Here is a 20,639-nt window from a genome sequence, read left to right on the forward strand (position 1 = left end):
ATAAATGTGAAACTAAACATTTCATAAACTAAGACGATAAAGATTATCAAAAAATCTTTTTCAATACAAATCATCAGTCATTATTGCAGCCCTAAAAACATCCACTACTGGACCTTTACTTCCTGTTTTCTGTATAACACCTATAATATATATAATAAAGTCATAAATAAATAAAAAATTACAGCTGTCAGAGTGATTCAATAGAAGTTTTACTGATATTTTCTGAATCACCCATGATGTTCATATTCACGTGCCAAATATATTTACATGTCGATTCAATTATATTATATCTGTACAGTATTGTTTTGTATAAGATCTTGTCGCAATTTTAAATTGATATCACTTTAAGGCCTTTTTCATTTCATGTGAGATTCTTCCATTGCAAAATTAATGAAAGGTCTTTACGAGACCAACTAAATGAGACCTTTCTTAATTAAGAATCAGGTTTCGGACTAAACACTTTAGAGAGTTATATCTCTAGTTAAATTACATAAAGAGAACGGCCGTTTCATTATTAGCGCAATATATGCATAATTCATCGTCAACGTCATTTCAGCCGCAGGACGTTCATTGCTAGACATAAGCTAATCCTATGGATTTCCAGTAAGACCGGCTGGAAGCAGCCTGCATCCAGTGCCTCCCGACCTCAACTATGATGTCTATAGAACTTATGGATAGACGGACCTCTCACGCTGCCGCTCTTTGGTCTGAGACGTCAGAGTTGACGTCCTTAAGTAAACAGTCAGTATAAAAATCTAATCAGTGTCTAATCTACTAGAGTAGCGTTGGCTTAGCGGTAGAGGACTGAGACTTACGATCGTTAGTCGTGCGTTCGATTCTCGAGTACCATTATTAACAAGAAAGTTTCCAGAGGATAAACAGCAGCATCCTCTGCGTACCATAATATTCACCACATTGCAATCGCCAACCTGCCTACCAAGCGTGGCGATTATGGTATATCCCACTTTTCGGTGACGACATTCTACCTATATTTTTTTAAAGTTTAAGTTACTTACAGATCCATCAGCCAAAGCCTTCTGTACATTAGGAAGGTCAGCAGTTGGCACCCAGCATTCTCCGATCAGGCATTTCTTAGTGACGTCCATGTTAAACAGGTTCAAAGTGTGATATATGGCCTTCATCTTGCGAACCATTATTGACCAGCTGGCGAGCTCTTTAGCCACACTGACCAGGACGCGTTGCCTGTGGTCACGAGTTTGATTCAGTACCTATAACAAACAAATTGTAATTTGTTACTTCAGTTTGGTGATCGAACGGTTTTCTGCTAAAGTATCAAATATGAAAATAAATAGTTAAGACGTTTACCATAATACCTAATCTTTCATAAAACAAAATTTTAAAACATTTTGTTTTATGAAACATAATGATATTGCCACAACATTTTTACAATAAATAAATAGTTAATTAACGAACGATAATTAACATATTAACTTGTTAAATTGGATTAAGGTATGTAGGTTAATATTTTGTTGCTCTTATTTTTATTTTTATATATTTTTTTGATAACTTAATGCAAGTTGTGGTTGTCGGTCATTAAAAATTACAATTAGTGTTGTGTTAGTATCTAGTTGTTGATTTTGTTGGCAAAAAAAATACTATACTTTTGATAAATAACTTCGGGTACGTTTCCTACAATTTTCAAATTGATGAGAACCGATACTAAAACATGAAAGAGTCAAGTCACCTGTAAATTTTTTTTTGATATTTTCGGTTGAGGATGTAACTATCAAAACTTACCATATTAAGATCTTCGAGTCTGGTTCTGACACCTTTGACCATGTCCTGCCGCTCGCTGTTTGAAGGCGGGCAAGGATATAGAGAAGCGTGGAAGCCGGTGCACACTTTCTTTATACGAGACTTGAGCTGCTCGCCTTGGAAGAACGCTACGAATACGGTTTTGTATATTTCGTTGCCCTAAAATTAAACATATTTTATATTATACGAACAATAAAAGTATAAAGTATCGAAGGCATACGACGATTTGCTAGCAGTACCAAGCACTAACTAGTTTATATTTATCTTAGAAAACATCCGTTGACAATTATTACGAAAAGATAAATTTAAATATATTTAAAAATTAATCTGTATTTCTTTTGGTCACGCCATAAATGGAAACAACTTAATTGATTTCATTCATTATTTTTCTAGTTTCCTAATTATTTTTAGTAGGTTATAGAAAAAAAAATAGAAAATTGGGCAGAAACTTGCAAATTTTCAGAAAATATAACTGCTATTAAAATTACACATCGCACGATCGCCAGTTCACGCGCAGCAAATTTAAACTGTAATGTAACAGTATCGGTCAGCCATTATAAATCACACAATTTATGCGGTTTTGTGTGCCATCTTAGAAAAATTTAAATTCTTATTTTAATGATAAGTAAATAAAAAAAAACTATTTATTTCACATTTAACTAATGAGTAAAATGATCACTCTGAGCTTTGTACTTATGTTAGTAAAAAGTCTGTCGGGACATCTACAAAAGCTGTCTATAATTTTAAATCATTATCAAAGATTGTATAGATGATTAATAAGCGGGAAATCATAAATTTAATTATGATAAAGTGAGTTATCTTTGAAGTCTCGTGTCTATTGTAAAATTTTAGGAGAATTAGTGTTTGAAACACTATAAGGTTAATGTATAGGTTTAATCATAAATAATAAGAACTGTATTAATTACTCACTGAAGCGGGATCCTCTAGTGGTTTATCAAGCTCGGCACGTCTCAGGAAGACGTTTCCACGAGAGATACGCCAAAGCATGCGTTCAAACGCCGGTACCCTCTCGCGCTGTACCACACCCGCTACGAAACCAAGGCGCCCTCTTGCGGCCGCCTGTTGCCCGGTTTCATCCGATATAAGTGATCTACAAACAAGCCAACACTTAGAACCATTTTTTACTATTCGTTTATTCATACAGTGCCCGTTTATATCATGCGTACATCAATTACATCATGAGGAATGCCTAAAGAGCAAAAAGTCCGAAAAACTAAAATCAGATTCAGCTTCCTTATAATAGAATCCTTCTACTTACAGATTTATAGACTAGGGTTTCCAGCACGCCCTTATCGGAGAAAAGCTCACAACAAACTCAAACGGGTTTTGTTTTCTGGTCAACTACTTAGAATTGCGTTAAATATGACATATAGAAGATCAACGCAAATCATTTACAAAACAACCTGCCGGTGTTCCAATCTATGTAACGCTATGCCTCCGGACTGAGCTTAGCTACTAAAAGGGAGGTTTTAGGATAAGCGCTCTGTAAACTATGCTTTGCCAGGGGTCGTTTATAAAATAAATTGACTCCGAAGCGGGTGGGAAAGCGCATAAGAGTGATAAGAAGTGACACGGGGAACTATGAAAAAATGACGATCACTGTTGCTTTAATATCTATCGAATCTCAGAATCTTTAAAAAAGCTTGGATATTTGAACATTAATGAAGTTCTTTGTTTTAATTTCAGAATATACCATTATTTTAATTTCGTTATCTTTCAAAAGAATCAAAATTTTGTTAATAATAACGAATAAATTTGTTAATTTACACAATCTTTTCAAGGAGACTCCCTGTCTAACATTTGTAACTTAATATTTTCAGGGAGGTGACAGAATAAGTTCCGTTATGCGGCAAGTGGGTGAGGTATTTAAATAAGTTTAATTCCAGGTAACGTGTTTTATGATCCGGCGCCTTACAACGAAATAACTATTTTTCCTTCTTTCAGCGCAGTAATAATTACTTTATTTTGTTCAAACACTCGTGATTTATTTACATACTGTTAAATAATTTCAACATGGACACGTTCTACGCAACTTCACGAGGTTACGTATATTTTGGTATTCATATACCAAAATTTATGTAAACATATGTAAGTAAATAAACAACACTCAAAACCTATACTTCTGCGATACGTTTCATCTCACTGATTAAATCTGTATCATAAATAAACTGCAGAGTAATAAATTCGAAATGATAAAAGATGCAAGTCTAAGAATATATTTGTAGCCGCCACACTTGAACATTCATTCTTTATCTTCCAATTGCTAACTCCCGGTTCTCTGCCAACGTCACACTTCAAACAAAAAAGAATAATCGTCTTGTTGACTAATTACGAACTTCGAGTAACAGCCTAATAACTACTTTGAATTACGTTCGACAAACCCAAATTCCCTCATTACGACCGCATCACGTTATACTCCGCCTTCCAATATCGCATAGGCTAAGCTCTTTTGAATTGTCCTAGTCCTTAATATCTAGTTGACTAATATCAGTTTTGTTAATTTTTTTGCCTTGTTTCTCTTTTTTTTTTCAAAGTATTATTTATTGTCATATATATCTTACTTCGTCAAGGAGTCCATGCCGATTTCCTCTTGGGCGATGAAGAAAGCTTCAGTTTTCTCCAGCACGTGTCTCAACTCCGTAAGTTCCAAATAATTCTGCTTCAAATTCACAGCGTTGTGAGACAATTCCAATATCTCGTTTTCCGTCTTTTCCAGATGTGCCTGAAAAAATAACAATGTAAATAATATTTGTAATTTATTAGATAGTTTGAAGGTTAGTACGTGATCCCTGTACTAGGTGCTTGGGAAAGGTAATTTAAGTTCCGAAATAAAGTTTATCACATGGATTTTTTTTTACTTAGCTTGCTGTCCAAGTGGATTGCTAAACAACATTTGCTAAATCCGTGGGTTCAAGAGAGCAGGGCGCAGAGGTCGCTTAGCCTAAAACTTCTTTTGAGCTAGCGAAGCTTGAGGGCTCCCTGGAGGACCAAGGCTGTTTCAATAGATTAGGAATGTATAAAGAACGGTGGCAGGTTTCGTGTTCTTAAAATTTATTACCAACTCTAATGTTGTTCAGTAAATATCTACTGTAGACTGAAAGAAACTGCTTTGAAAGTTAATCAGACGTTTAAAACTATATACGGGTGTCGATAAAAAGTTCTTTAAAGGAATAAAAATAAAATTTTACTTAGAAACCTATATATAAGTTACAGTTAATGAGTAAATTAAATTACTTTTGTTTACCTCAAGATCAATAATCTCTCTCGGATTGGGCGCACGCGGCGGTTCCTTGACTTGCGGTACGTGGACGCCATCTTTGTGCACCTCTGCCTCGATGTAACGCAATTTCCGTTCCATCTCATCGCATCGGCGGACTTCGTTCACGAATTTGCGTTGAAATGCATTTACGTCCGGATTTAACTGTAAAAATATACATTTTTAGTACTGGAAAGTCGAGACACTTCTTGCTATTTGAATTTAGAGTTCCCGCGGATTATTATTGTTAACCTAAGGGTCCGTTGGAAGCTTCGGTTCCAGCTGTTACATAGATATTTTCCGCTCTCCTAATGGACGAACTCTTAGGTCGCTTGGAAGAACGCATCATGAAGTGACAAGGTACAAGGAGCCCCGTAATTTTTGTACAGCAGTGAGAAGAATACGTACAGGGTGATTGATTATAAGTTTGCTTAAAAGAGGTGAAGTACAGCACATAGATTCAGCAAAAAGCTTTAAAACATTCACACCTATTTCCCTGTATCACTCTGTACAAAGTGATCACTCCGAAATATATTACATCAATTTATTTTTTCTGTTAGAGTACATAGGCTATAATTTCTGGTAGTGCAAAGTCTGCAGAGACAGATTGTAAACAATAATTAACTTTGATATGTAGCAATCTGAATTTTGAAAACGCTTTTTGAAACGTTATTTATTATTTATGAAACCTTACCAAATATGCTATACCTTCTCCAATTTAAAGTTTTTACAACTATCAACAATTACCCGTTTAAATGATAATTGTAAAATAAGACGAATTAACATTTTTCACGAATTTGTTTAAAGATAACTCCTTTCGTTTATTCGGCGTTCCACTCTAGCTTCTATCGATGAATGAAAAGAACCGATCTTGTCTTATCAAATATAAATATATTGTACCATGGGCGATGAAAATTACGACTGTTACACAATGCTTATTTATATTATCAAATTGAAAGGTCTAAATATAATATATATTCACGCGCTATGTAAATTAAATACATTCTAAATTAGATGCCTAGTCACCTTTAGAAGATACTTTAATGCTACTCAATGAGGTACGATGTCCTTACATGATCCATGGTCGACAACTCTACAAAATCAGCGTATAGGGCTTAATGCAATTGGAAGAGATGTTTTCCAGTAATATGTGTTTTGTAGACTTTATTTATATAGATTAGATCAGTTACAAATATATAAACGTCAAAAGTCGTAATATCATCCAGTCAGCCAATAGACGTCCCCGGCATTGCATAGGGCTCTCCTAAGATCGCCAAGATGTCTGGACAATTACTATAAACCAATGTTTAATATAATTTTCTTTGGAGGTCATTATAGTATAGTTAAAAATATATATTCTATGTCAATGGATTCTAAGTAATCAGCTGTTATATAGCCACACAAAAAAACCTTGGAAGGTTCTTGTTCAACTTCTCGGTAAAAACTCAAACACAAAAGACTTGTTAAATGGTATAGGCTTTATGTAAGTACGATACTTGAGTATGCCTATATAATCTGGGATCATGTAACAAAAAGATATTTATAAACAATATCTATCGCAGACCTACAAAAGTAGTCCAATCTCTGCCATAGGGCTACAGTAAGCGCCTAATTTTGTGTATAAAAACAAAAGACCCCACAACACTAAAAAATAGAAGAGGCAACTCGATTGAGATGTTAAGAAGTATTTATTTATTATGACACACTTGGTTTGCAGGATATAAAACTATCTACAGGTCCTTCTAAAGAAATCCTAATGAAGTATTTTATTATAAAACTTGTTTTCATTTTCAATTGGAACATGCTTTCAAAATCTATTGCTATGACACCTAATTTAAATGCTTTATGCACTAAACAACTATCAACTATATAGCTGATATTGTGTTTACCAAATAAATAAACATGTCGATGGTTGTCAAGAAGAAATCGCGTTTTGGAAAAGACCGTTCAATAAAATAATATATTTGTACGTTGTCATTAACACTACATAAAAAATATTTGCCTAGTTCGTAATTTCTTAATGCAAAAAAATCCGATAAATTTATATTACTTTGTACATTCCCGTTCGACATTCAAGTTGCATATTTTGGGTGTGGCGTGTCATGCGCTGAGGAGACGACCTCGTGTCTCCCAAAAAGTATTACTCGATGGCCTTATAACGTGATTTATTGAACGAGTTTATATCAGTAGACAATATAATATATTTTAATTCATTATCTGCAGACATCTGCATTAATTTGTTTTTAACTTACACTCGTAAAATGAGAAAAAAGGACCTCTTTTTTTCGATATCGTCTTAGAGTTGGTTTAATGAACAATGCAAAGTATGTAAATCGTAAATAGAGTCCGTAATGAATGTTTATCAGCCATGAATATGCATTTAAAATGTATTTTATGGTGACTTTAATGTTCGCTGGCGATTCATAAGCGGAAACATTGTATGTAAACTTTAAGCGATATTTTAATAAACAGGAGTTAAAAATATCAACAGTCAGTAAATATTGCTTATCACAAAGTTTGAAACGGTTTCTTCTTATCGTTTCAATGGCACTTAATACTTCTCAATACACGCTTTAAGGGCCATGTTATAAAAAACAACGTATAGGTCGCTTCGTATGCAGAGCGTGGAATTACGTCGCATTTGTGGGAATTAATATCAGCCGAACTAAACTCGTAACGTGTTATTTATAACACATTTCTGTACAGTTATCTTGAGTACATGCCTGTTTAATATCTTTAAAGCCAATTAAGAGAAACTTATAAAGCTAAATTCAGCTTTTATTGTTACGTCATGAATATTTTTACCCAAAATTTTACCTTGTATCCAATTTTCTTGAAATACTTGGACCGAACATCTGATACTAGACAAATAAAAGATTTGTTACGCTATGCGCCAACTTAGAGCATCGGACTTTAAGTCTATTTCGCATTGACGCGTCGTTTACCGGCAAAAATAGAATACGAACAAACAGATCTTACTTATGTGTCAATTAAGTTAATTAAGAGTCAAAGTGATTTAATAGAAGATCTACGGATGTTTTTTGCGTCACTTGTCATTTTCTGAATAACAAAACACCTCTTCGGTTTTATTAATGCACCAGCATTTTTTATGGTTGCTCTTTTCCCGTTTTATTTTAGTATTTCTTTACCAAAGTATACGCATGTATAATGGAAAAAATAAATCTTATTTTAGCATTCAGAGCTTTTAGATGATCGAAATGTGTGAAATTTGGTTTGTAGACTTATTAACATGATAGTTATTATAATAGAGTAGTTAAATTTCATTTAAAAGAGCATCTTTTGAGTTTCTGGTCGGACCTACATAACAGATCAGCGTTCCTAGCCGATGGTAGCTCTCTACATACAATGTTAAAATAATCGACAAGACAAAAGCGCATGTAAATGACTACTTGAATAAAAATATTTTGCATTTGATTTTGAATCAACGGGATGATCTTTCGCCTCGTTGATTTATGGAAGAGATGGAAAAAAGAGACGTATCTTTAGTAAATGTATGTAAAGAGCGACTGATTTCTTACTAACACAGTATATACATCATTCATAATCATCATCATTAATTCAGCCGTAGGATGTCCATCGTTAGACAAAAGCCTCTCCCACAGATTTCCAATTGGATCAATTTAAAAGCGGCCTGCATCCAGGCGACTTCCGACGACCTTAACAAGGCTGTCTGTGTCACCTGGTGGATGATAGTCCTCCTTTGCGCTGGCCTCTTTGTGACCCCCACTCTTGAACCTATAGTCTACAGCTGCCATCAGTTCTGCGCGCTATGCCTATCTTGCTACTGTAACTTGCCAATTCGTTTGATAATTTCGATTGCTTACACAAGATTGTAATCAAGTAATTAGTCAGTTAATTTATTTGCCTTTTTACGTCTTTTATACCCACTTTTAACTGCCTTATACCATGTTTATCAATTTAAACAACGACATGTGTATTTAAAACTGAAAGTCATTATTATTTTTTTTAATCTGAATTTAAAAATCTAAACTAGAGTAATCTGCACAATTGAAAACATTAAAAGTATTAATTTAAGATCTAGCGACCGCAAATGATAAATACATATTATTCAGAGTTTTAACGTTAGCTGACGTCATCTTTATGCAGCTTGCACCCGCGGGATGTCTTTCTTGGCCTTGAAAAGCAAATCGTTCGCCATAGCGGCGCCGAAACTTAATACTGTAGTGCATCGTTGTATATCTCATACCTTTATGCAACTTTATTCGTCAAAGAAAAGAATACTTATTTTTTTCCCTTTTGATATTACTTTTTGTTATTGCGACAAAGTTACCAAACTGCAATAGTTAGAATAAAAATCTGACCTCTAAACTATTCTATAAACTATTTCATCATAAATTTTTTAACACCATAAATAAGTGAAATTATTATTTATTAATTATATCTGCAACATTGTCTCTATTAAAACGCCCAGCGATCATTTATCTTTGAACCTGTGAGTAAATAAATACAATGGACTATTTATTTTAATATTATTACATCTTATAAATTGTTTTTATATTAAACGTCGACCACACAGACAGTAATACAATTGACGTGTTCTATAATTAAATTTAGACAATAGTTACAATTCATGATTCTCAAAACCATTTGTCAGATATAGCATAAAATATTTTCAAAAATGACATGAGCATCATAGCTCGTTTAGTCTCTAATTTCTAATTTGTTAAGCTAGTTTTTAATTGCATATATGTAATAACATTCACCATAAAAATATGACAATTTTTAATACATTCTTCAATATTCAATATTATATTTAATTAATCTCGAACTACAGGCCGAGCTGTGGTTCTAAAATGAAAATTTTTACATAAGTTTCTGTTTTACGGGCCGTGTGATTCGAATCACCATTTTTTTAATTATTTTTAATAAAAGATGTCAAAGGTTTAAGCAGTGACGCCGGATTCATAATAAAATTTATTACGTCTGTAGTGTTTTAGATCTTTAACAAAACAAAATTCATCCATGATTGGTGATGTCCGATGCTGTACATTTTACGCGTTTTACAGCTTTGTTGAACTATATGAAATATTGTAATGAGAAGCTAAAAAGTTCAGTGTACTGTAGAGACTGAACATATTAATACTTACGTCTCTGAATTGCACAGAACCGGCTTCGCCTAGCTCGGAGACGGAGGTGTACGCCGCCTCAGGTTGAATGAAGAGTTGGCACAGAGCCATCTCTTCGCTCCGGAACATCGCCCCCATGTTGGTGATCTATTGTTCCAACTGCCTCTGTAATAGAGCAAACAACGATTGGTTATATGTGTAAAAACCTTTAATATCTTATATTATCAAAAATTAGAGCAGTCCCTGTAGACTTTGTAGTGGTAACGAGTTATTTGCCTCTCGCAGGAGTAATTATAACGGCCTCAGCGATGGCCATCAGTAATACAAGAATATTGTACACTGATTGAAAGTAAACGACACAATGTATTACAAATCGCTTATTGTAGCACTTACAAGCGGTATTGGTTTTCAAAGAGTCGAGCGTTACAGTGTTAGTAATTGATAATACAAATTAACAAAACAATGAAAATACATTTATACTATATTTATATATATATATATTCAGAGTATCGAACAAAGAGATGTATTCAACGGTGCTCAAGAGGTCTTAAAACAATTAACAACATCACTTCGAACGTCGCCCTCGGTTACGTAAATATTCAGACACATTTCATAGTGCTGACAAACGAAACAAGGTTAGATTGTTACAGGACGATTGGTTATAAGTGTTAAAGCTCATTTGTCAGTAAAAAGCTCTAAAACTTATACACCTATTTCAAATCTCCCAGTAAAGATAGATTTTTTTTTTTAGCCTTTGAAATATGTTATGTTTTTATGGCCTATGCTTACGTTAAGGTCATAAAAATATGTCTCCCACTCGTGAACCTAATGTAAAACCTTTTCTACCCCCTTTCGGGTGGAATTTCGTGGGAATCTGCCATAACTCTAACTGAACTGAACGCTATTTAACCAAAGCAATATTCCTACTAAATTTCATGTTTCTTTATCTTCCAGAGATATCGTGATGAATCTGATATTTAAGAATGCATGTTTTATATATTAACAAGCATTTAAATTATCTCTGCAAGTGTTTACATCTCATCAACATTCAAGATAACTAATTACATAAACCATAAATTAATGCAGATACTACGGATAGCCTTCGTCTCCGTCGATTTGTAAGAAAAAACTTTTTTCGTATATCTCCAGGCTTTTATAGTAGAAATATTTCATTGCATTGATAGATCTAGTAGAAAATTTATATCGAAAATAAAAAATAAGAGTAAAATATATTGAGCATATAAGTTATTTCTTTACTATTTACCATAAACATTGAAAGACAGCAGAAAGGAATATTATGCGATTATTAATTTTCCTTGATATTAAAATGTATTTATTTATGGTTTTACTGTATTTTTTTAATTGAAACTATCTTTTTCAATTATTGCAAAATTAAAATAAAAATATTAAGTGTATGTTATCATTATATATCAGTATGAAATCCTCGATATATAGGTCTTGAACGAAAAACACTCATCTATGAAGGAGCGACGTAAAGAATCAAGAGTTGTAATTAAAATGCCATTTCGTGTTGACGGTCAAGCGATCGGAATGAGGGCAAACAGCGAGTTGATTATCTACTGCGTGCGAATATCACCCTTCTTCGACATTACAAGGTCGACTTACATTATCGATAGACAGGTGTGATCTAGGCAATACGTCTTAAATCTCTAACGTAAAACCAGCAGTGTTTTCAAATTCTATCGAATGCGTAAAAAATATATTATTAAATTAAACTTCTATTATTCATGTGGTAAATTTTAAATGTTCTATCTATAAAAATAAAAATTTATCTACAAATGACGTTGCAAAGAACAAACGACTCCACCTGTGCGGCTAAATATTATTTGCATGTGTACTACCCGATCCGACACCCGTATTTCTATCTTAGCTATAAATCATAAATTCCAACCTCAAAGCAAATTGTCAAACGCGCAAAGTTCATAATGTACTGTCAAATATGCAAATTAGCAACAGTGTTGATATTTTTAGATATTTTTTAAGTTTCTGCGTAACTTTTTTCTATAGAAACTTTCTTAGACAGTATTTTTAACCTTTTACGCCCCATGCCCTTACACTTTTCTTATATTAGCCTTTCTAAAACTCTTACGCCCCTCTATATAACATATGTATTTTATATTAAAACGAAATGGGTTAACTCGTCTCGAGTCTACTTTCGAATTGCCCCCCTCAAAAATAAAATTGACTCCCTGCGGTGCGTGGGCACCTAGTTAGGAAGCTCTGTTCTTAAAAGTATTGCGAAACTTGTAAATCATGATGATTGAAATTAGTAAAATAGTTCTCTGACTATGACGTGACCATGGAAAATATAGATACATTAATTATATATGTATTACGTAAAGATAATACACGTATAAAAATCTCGTTATAAATTTATGTCAAGCAATGTAAATTCAGTCTGAATTTACATTAAAAAAATGATAAATTGTCTTCGAGCGGGTAAGATAAATAAGTTTGTATAAATCTTATAATTTCTTTATCAATAAAACATTTCATGATTTCAATCACTTTTACTTTTTATCTGTTACTACCAAAGGATTCTGAAGCCTATGTGCAATTATCATCTTGGACGTTTGCAGAAATGAAATATTCAACAAGCAAAACAAGCGTTTTTCCGATACCCTTACTTACGCATCAGTGGGTACAGTATTTAATTCATTGTAAACAGTGGCTCTTATAATTATTGACATATTTACAATTTTATGCTATCTTCGTGGTAAACTATGGTGATAGATAACGTGTTGAATTTAAAACAAAAGGTTTTCATATTCAATTTTATTTATTGTAATGATTTATTCTTACCGCCTTTATCTCTGTAATAATTATATTTTTTTTGTAGAGTAACTTGTTCTTGCGATCATTTTTAAAAATATTTAAGTAATAATAATTTATGATTTTTATTATTATTTTATCAAAGATTAGTATAAATATTTATTCAGACAACAGTTAATTATAAATTTATTGATATTGCAACTCAAATATTTGGCGACAAGCGTAATTTTTGGACGTTGGTTTTCCTTGTGTAGCATTTAACAGGATATCGACGTTAAGAAGATTTCAATCATCATTTATTTATCCACTTATATTTATTTGCAATGAACACCTCTGTATGCTGTGAGAAGAATGCCAGAAGAGCTCTATTTGATGATATCTGAGATGAGATCACAACAAATTAAAATGGGTTTTTTCACCTTTATTTTATCTTCTAAAAAACCTGTGACTTAAATGAAGTGACAAAGATGTCTCCAGCATTTTACCCAGCCTGTTTCCAGAGATAAATTAATAGATGAAAAAGCAGTAAAATAGGTTTTAATTTTACCACCATAATTAATTATTAATTCTATTTATGTCACTGATTATCAAAAATGACGAGGTAAACGTTCCCACTCAGTGAAGCAGCTCGGATAATTTTTATGGACTGAAGCAAGGTTAGGTTTTTATGTGCCCGCGGTTAGCGAACCGCAACATTTTTTATCCCAACACTGAATGGTTTGAAGACGTTATTATTTACTCTAACAATAGTGTCGTTTCGATTTCCTACACAAACGCTTAAAAACAGGAAGATGAAAACAGAAAACATTGAACAAAAACTATAGTGTGCTTCATCTTTTTAAATTAGTATCGTTAGTAAGTTAACAATGAATAAACGTAACGATTGTCAATGGTCGCGTGAGTGGAATAGATTAAATTAAGTCTCTTCTTAGAATAACTTCCTTGCTTAGTTTATTACTCAACTTTGTACCTGAAAGCTATTTTAGGTCTAATGGCTACTCGTTTTTATTTATGTTCATTATTTGCAAAAGCCATGAAATTTAAACAAAATTTTAAACGTGTCTATTGAACCAACTTAGTAAAAAACTAGAGAATATATTGATATGTAAATGTAGCTGCCACTAAAAGGGCCTATTCCGAACTTGTTATAAGTTTCTAAAGTAGTATTTGCTAGTTGTTGAATCTGAAATATAATTACTTTGCCGTTAAACATTTCAATAAATAAACGTCTTATGAATTTTCTTTTTATTTATGTAGGTTTATACAAACGTGAGCCAGTTCTGGTAATTCTGAGATTTCTTAAGTTATACCTAAAAACCGATTTCCCTATAATGATACACTCGTAACTGTTTGCGACAATAATCTTTAAATCAATAAAATCTAACCATGAAATTAGTAGAACCTTTCATTTGAGCATGTTAAATGCTACATAATCTGTTTGCTTGCATTATACCTTGACATACATATAAGTAACATAAAGACAAGTACTTTAAATGAAAGGTTCGTTCAAACGAAAGTGTATATTTGTATTAATTACTGTATGAACAACATGCGTTAATTGTAAATTCCGTCAACAAAGAAATTCCTTCGGAGACATCTCAAACATCTCGCCGAGAGACCGAAACGTGTTCTCGACTTTCCAAACGACGCAACGACAAAAATCTAAAATAAAAGCAAAGACAAATTGCAACCAGGCAAGACCACGCTGTATTCGCATACGAAGACGCTAAAGTTACAAGACATTCAATCTTGTATGGGGCAGGTTTTAACCAACCATAGATAAAAATATTGATGATGTTGCTTCTGCAAGATTTTTTCTTAGCGCTAACACTTTCTGCTTTTAAGGTTGTTTAGTGGAGACCACGAACCGGCAAGCGCAGTGTAACACGTCTACATAAAGTAAAAAGATCTTTGGAAGACAGTAAACTGAGGCCGCTTAGAATCGGTCTTATTAGAAACTTATGGGGAGGAAATAATAAAATACGAAAGTTGTAGATAAAGTTTAAATTTATGATGAGATTAAAAACTAAATTGTCAGTTAACAAATGACTATTGTAAATTTTCACTACGCTATATGTTTTTAATATTCTCAATTCACAATCATTACTGAAAACGACTGATAGTCTTATTAGCTATGTATTGTTAGTTTATGCAAATTAAATTTATTATACAAAAGCATAACTTACTTGACTTTTCAAGCAGTTATTCCTAAAACATAATCGATGGGATTTTCAACAGATGATTTGAAACAATCTGTGACTATTGTACTACCAATTTTTTTTAAGTAAAATAAAAACAAAAGCTGTCGTTGACTGTTTTGAATTTTACCAAATTAGTAGAAACGATACGTGCTGTCATACGTGCAGACAAGGTAGTTACGCTAATTAACAACTTTGTACATAAACAATTGCCGAACCCAGATCACTAATAAGCTCATCTCTTTACATACCGTGAAATGACGTAAGCACAGTTTTAAGATAAATGTAAGCTACATACAACAGGATAGCTACATATGCTCTATTATTTGGGGAACGTTTAAATATTTATGTTTTCCCGAAAATTGGCCAAATCCAGTGGCGTAAAACATTTTATTACTTGTACATTGTTAAAAGGTTATTTATACTATGTTTTCGTGAAACCGTGTCGATGGTTAATGAAACACTAAAACTTCAGTATTAAAGATTTTTACAAGACTGTTTAATTTATAGTGTACACAATAAAGTAAACAGCCGTATTAGAAAATGAAACTGTACATTGAACACATTTATTATTCATTTCACTTATACGTTTATATTTGAACGTCTCGTTTTTTATGAAAAATGCCGTTTGCCCATTGGCATTTATAGCTTCGCCGGGTTTTCGGTAGTCGTTTCCCCTTAATCTAAACCACTTTACAGTAACTATGCTATAGGAAATGATGGCCAAACCCGCACCCACGAATTATCTGTAATGCGTCCGTTGCAAAATTTCGGAACTACTAATTTTTTTAAATTACCGTTTATTAATATAATACATATTTATTTTCACTATCTCTCCTACCCAGCTAAAAAAATTCATTGCGCGTTTGCTGTGAAAAACGTTAATCACCTCTGTTCCAAGAGCTGGTTCTTTCGGGTATCAGCTGGCATGTTGAATCTCCTCTTAGATCTTGCTAAAGGTGCTACTCCATAAAGGGGCTTCTTTGAGGATACATCGGCTTGGTCTGTCACTCGATACGCGTTTAACATTCCAATTCAAAGACTAAGCCGCATTCGATGCAACTGTCGGTACATTTTCTGTAGTTTCATTTTGTATACCGTACTCCTATAAAATTTTGCCTTAATGAAAGTAGCTATTGACAACATCTAAAAAAACTAAGTGTATGAAATTTTCTATATCGAATGTAAAATCCCCTAAAATATCTCTGTAAATATAACAATAAATAGTGATGTTGTAACGTTACAACTACGTTGACTCTACGATGCTCCTGGATGTCACAATCCGTTTATGCGGTAAGGAAGATAAAACGCTACTTTGATATTTAGATTATCCTGCTAGGATAGTGTATTTTAGTTATTTCCACAGCGTTATATTCTATCTGCGATACAAAAGAGTGCCGTCCGAACTATTTACGACTTAGGGCCGTGAATCTTTTTGAGAAATCAGTTTAAAGAGGTCAATGTTCTTACAGTGGCCTCACAATATATATATGGTAATATTTTGTACATTTACAATAAAACGAGAAACAGTGGTCATACATAATGTATTTACACCATGTATTGGCACCATGAAAAACCAGTTGTAAAGTTTCGTCTGCAAAAATACATTCATTTGTAATAAACGGAATCAGATTTTTTTTATATATAAAGCCACAAAACTTATTATTGAACCATTAACAAAATTTAAAACACATTAAAAATAAATGGAAGAAAAAAGGTTAATATTCAATAAATCGACATGTAAATAATAAGAATCCTTGGCAGAGATGTCGCTATATTTTGATTTCGTTTGGGCATAGTGTATATGAATAAACCTGCGTTATACTTTATTAAAAGATGTGTTTTGTGGAGTTTTTTCCTGCTTCTTCTCCACAACTATAACACTTTGCCAAGCAGAATAGAGTTAAAAATAAAATAGATTTAAGATTAATTAGATAATAAGTTGACGATCAATAAGAATTGTTTTAAAAGTTCCAAGGTTGAATTAACGTATTTTATCTTTATCATTTAATTATTAAATTTTTTTTCAGTGGATGATCTCAGCTATGAAGGCGTTTTAAACTCTATTTCACTTCTTAATATTGTACACAATTAGAGTTTTCCAGTTTTTCTCATTTAAAGTAAAGTATCATCATCATTTTAGCCATAGGATGTTTATTAGTAGGCATAGACATCTCTCATATATATTTCCAATAGTACAGGTTGGAAGCGGCTTGTAATCAGGGTTCACTAATAAAGTTGTCTGTTCTTATGGATGGACGTCGTGCGCTGCACATGCCAGGCCGTGGTCTCCACTCTAGAATCATAATGTCCCAACCGCCATCAATCCTGCACTTTGTAACAGTTAACTGACATTTTACCTTGCAATCGCATTTTCTACCCCAAATTACTATAAAGCATGTAACACAAATGACAAATACGTAAATTGGTACTAATGTTTCTTGTCACTTATAAATATATAAACGACCGCAAGTACTAAAAGGATAACGATTTATACAGCACATTCGTGCGAGGTTACCCGTATGCTATGTATGTATTTCACATACGAGGTAAGGACACGGGTAGTTGTTGCATTAAAGAAAAAGGTCGACCAGTTCGTGTCGCGCGTTTCCGGACAGTGTCTCAGTTCCGTTATAAATCGTTCAATAATTCTTTTAAATACAATCACTTAACGTCCTTGCGAAATAAATACGAGAAATATGAAAACAACTTATCGCAGTACATTAAATTGCTGAAGTAATAATTACTAAATGTTTACTATTGTTATATCTTCAAGTTTTCGTAAAATCAGAATACGAATTTATACAAGGTGATTGAAAATAGGTGTGATAACTTTAAAGAGATGAATATATAGCCCATTTACTAATAATTAATGTATGGCACACCCAAATCAAAAATAAATGGTATAAAAATTATAAATAATGTTTCAATAATATAGTAAAAACAAACGTAATTAAAATTCAGATAACTATATACGAACATTAATTTTTGTTTACTTTCTGTCTGAGATTTTGTATTGTGAGAAGTTATTGGCTTTTTTGCTCGCATTCAAATATAAAATTATATATAAATGCAACATATTTCAAGGTGATTACTTTATACAGGTTGATTGGAAATTTGCTTTTTGCTGACATAATAGCTACACATTCACCACTAACAAGCTCATACACCTATGACCAAACACTATGTATATTATAATAATGATAGTGTATAGACGGTTTACTAACATTTACACACTGACATTATTATTAGCAAGTGGTAAAAACGTTTTTTTTTTCATACCAAATAATTAGTCTTGAAATATTATTAAATTACCTGATACTCCACAGTATTTCTCAGACAAAACTCAGGAACAATAACATTTTTAAAATTTGCAGTTTCATTACACGCTCCACTATTTCTAGACGCATCGTGGTACGTTTTCAGCTCACCTGTCATTAATCTTGCGCTTTACAAAACACAAAAACGTATGTAATGTAAACAATGGAGCAAGTAAAATAAACTTTCTTGTTTTAGTGAACCATAACTAAGCAGGATAACCGTTATTAAAAATATCCTACTTCTATTTATTTTTCTTGTTCAAATAGTTCCATCACAAGCACACTCGTCTCGTTATTTACCACATTCCTAGAATAATCTTACATAAACTAAATTTTATTTAATAATGAATTTTACATAAACTACAAAAAACAATGTACATCTGTATCTGTCCATTTTTGTAATTCATTTAAAAAATGGACAGATAAGCTCCACTATATACCAATTAAACAATATTACCGTTTTGACCCATTAATCGGGACTATAGCTTACGAAGATGTTCTAAATGTTAGGGTAGAAAATAAAAATCAAAAAGTTTCTCATTATTTAATATTTTAATAGAAATAATTGCCATTATTTCTTTCATTATTATTTTAACAAAACATTTATAGGATTAATAAACAACCCTGTCTTTATCATTATCATTTAGGTTATATATATTAGGTTTTTTTTTTAATAAATATTTCTCCTAATTAAAAAAAAAACGTAATACTCCGTTTATGAGTTGTATGGTAAAAATTGTTATACTGTCACGTTTTTAAAAAACAGTTAGTGGATTACTACCAATTTAAATTATAAAAATTTTCACTCAATTTCGAAACTTGGACATTTACTACAAAGGTTACTCTCATGGCGTTAGCATATATCCACTTTGATTTATTTTCGCAAATTTTTAATTATTTTAAATAAGTTATTTTAAGTTTAAAGCAATTACCGACGGTGTTGTGGACACGTCAAAGAATGGCATCTTTTTATGGCCGAATTGAAACTGGCTTGAAGAATATAATAATACATTAATGGTTCTTAAACAAACTGTATGTTAATGAACATCATTATTATTACCCTGTGATTATGATTTTTATTTAAATCAGACTTTAAACAGCTTGTAATTTTATTTAAACATATTCCCCGATTTATTAAACAATATACGTTTTCAAACTATTAGTAAAATGTGATCTATAATAGAGTTAAATAGCACACTACAATTAGTATGTATAAAAAGCAAGTTCAGCTTTAAAAATCATTTTTCATTTGGCGAAAAGGTGCTCATATTGAAGACTAAGAAAAAAACAGTTCATGTTTGTAGTGAGCATGAATAAAACATATCATCGTGGCGTGCCTTCGCTCAATATTTGTTTTTAATACATTAGTCACAGAATGCGCTGGTTACTCATTCCGATTATTACCGCAATAAACGATTACAAATAAAGTGCCGCCAATATAACGTCTTGTTATAACATTCCCACTCATTTTATGATTTTTAATCTGAAAACACCCTTCAAGATACATGAACGTATTTACTCCTCACTTTATTTTATTTAATATGTGACAGGCACTTTATGTAAAAAATTTGAAAGTACAATACCGTAAAAACAATTATCTTTATTAGTATTTAATATGAAAACATCTAATACGATTCATGAGCTTATCTACTCTGGTATTTTTTATTGAATCTGTAAACGTAACTGTATATTAAAAAAAATTACGTTTAAATACCTTAAATGTCATTTATTTGTGTCTATCATAAAAGACCTGGCCGTCGCTATTATGTATTTATAATACATACAATTGTACTATAAAGTAACTGCCTTTATGTTTCGATGAGTGCATTTTAATTCCTCAGTTGTATACGTCATTGCATCATTGTAGTCTATTTGGTTAATATCCGAGTGATTACAATTGTTGTAAATAATAATTATTATATCTGTTTTCAGGTTTTTCTTTAAACTCTAAAATATTCATGGGCTTAACATCTATTTATTCTTTACTTTCTTTTGCACCTTTGCATTCTTAGGCATTTGAAAGCAGTCCTTAGTCCTTTATTCGCAAGTTTTTTTTTTTACATTTAGTCGACCTTAACCAAAAAGTTTTGCATTACCTATAAATCAATGTAATAAAAATTTGAACATACTAATTCGAATAAATTAAATTTTATATAGTTGGTGAACA

General features: G+C 32.2%; 1 protein-coding gene across 2 annotated transcripts in view; it reads right to left on the reverse strand.

The window, feature by feature from the left end:
• LOC137931605 (V-type proton ATPase 116 kDa subunit a 1-like) overlaps positions 1-20,639 on the reverse strand; it is a 30,170-nt gene that overhangs the window by 6,308 nt on the left and 3,223 nt on the right. For both annotated transcript variants that reach the window (XM_068775057.1, XM_068775056.1), the window contains exons 2-7: positions 10,183-10,326; positions 5,042-5,218; positions 4,359-4,519; positions 2,707-2,887; positions 1,759-1,935; positions 1,017-1,229 (exon numbers count right to left, since the gene is read on the reverse strand). In XM_068775057.1, coding sequence (XP_068631158.1) covers positions 1,017-1,229; positions 1,759-1,935; positions 2,707-2,887; positions 4,359-4,519; positions 5,042-5,218; positions 10,183-10,299 — 1,026 coding nt within the window. In that variant the 5' untranslated portion in view covers positions 10,300-10,326. The remainder of the gene's footprint in view (positions 1-1,016; positions 1,230-1,758; positions 1,936-2,706; positions 2,888-4,358; positions 4,520-5,041; positions 5,219-10,182; positions 10,327-20,639) is intronic.

Source organism: Battus philenor, unplaced genomic scaffold (genome assembly GCF_028537555.1).
Source record: "Battus philenor isolate CCGP_79_NKW_IND1 unplaced genomic scaffold, ilBatPhil1.0.hap1 SCAF_8, whole genome shotgun sequence".
NCBI classification, from domain to species: domain Eukaryota; kingdom Metazoa; phylum Arthropoda; class Insecta; order Lepidoptera; family Papilionidae; genus Battus; species Battus philenor.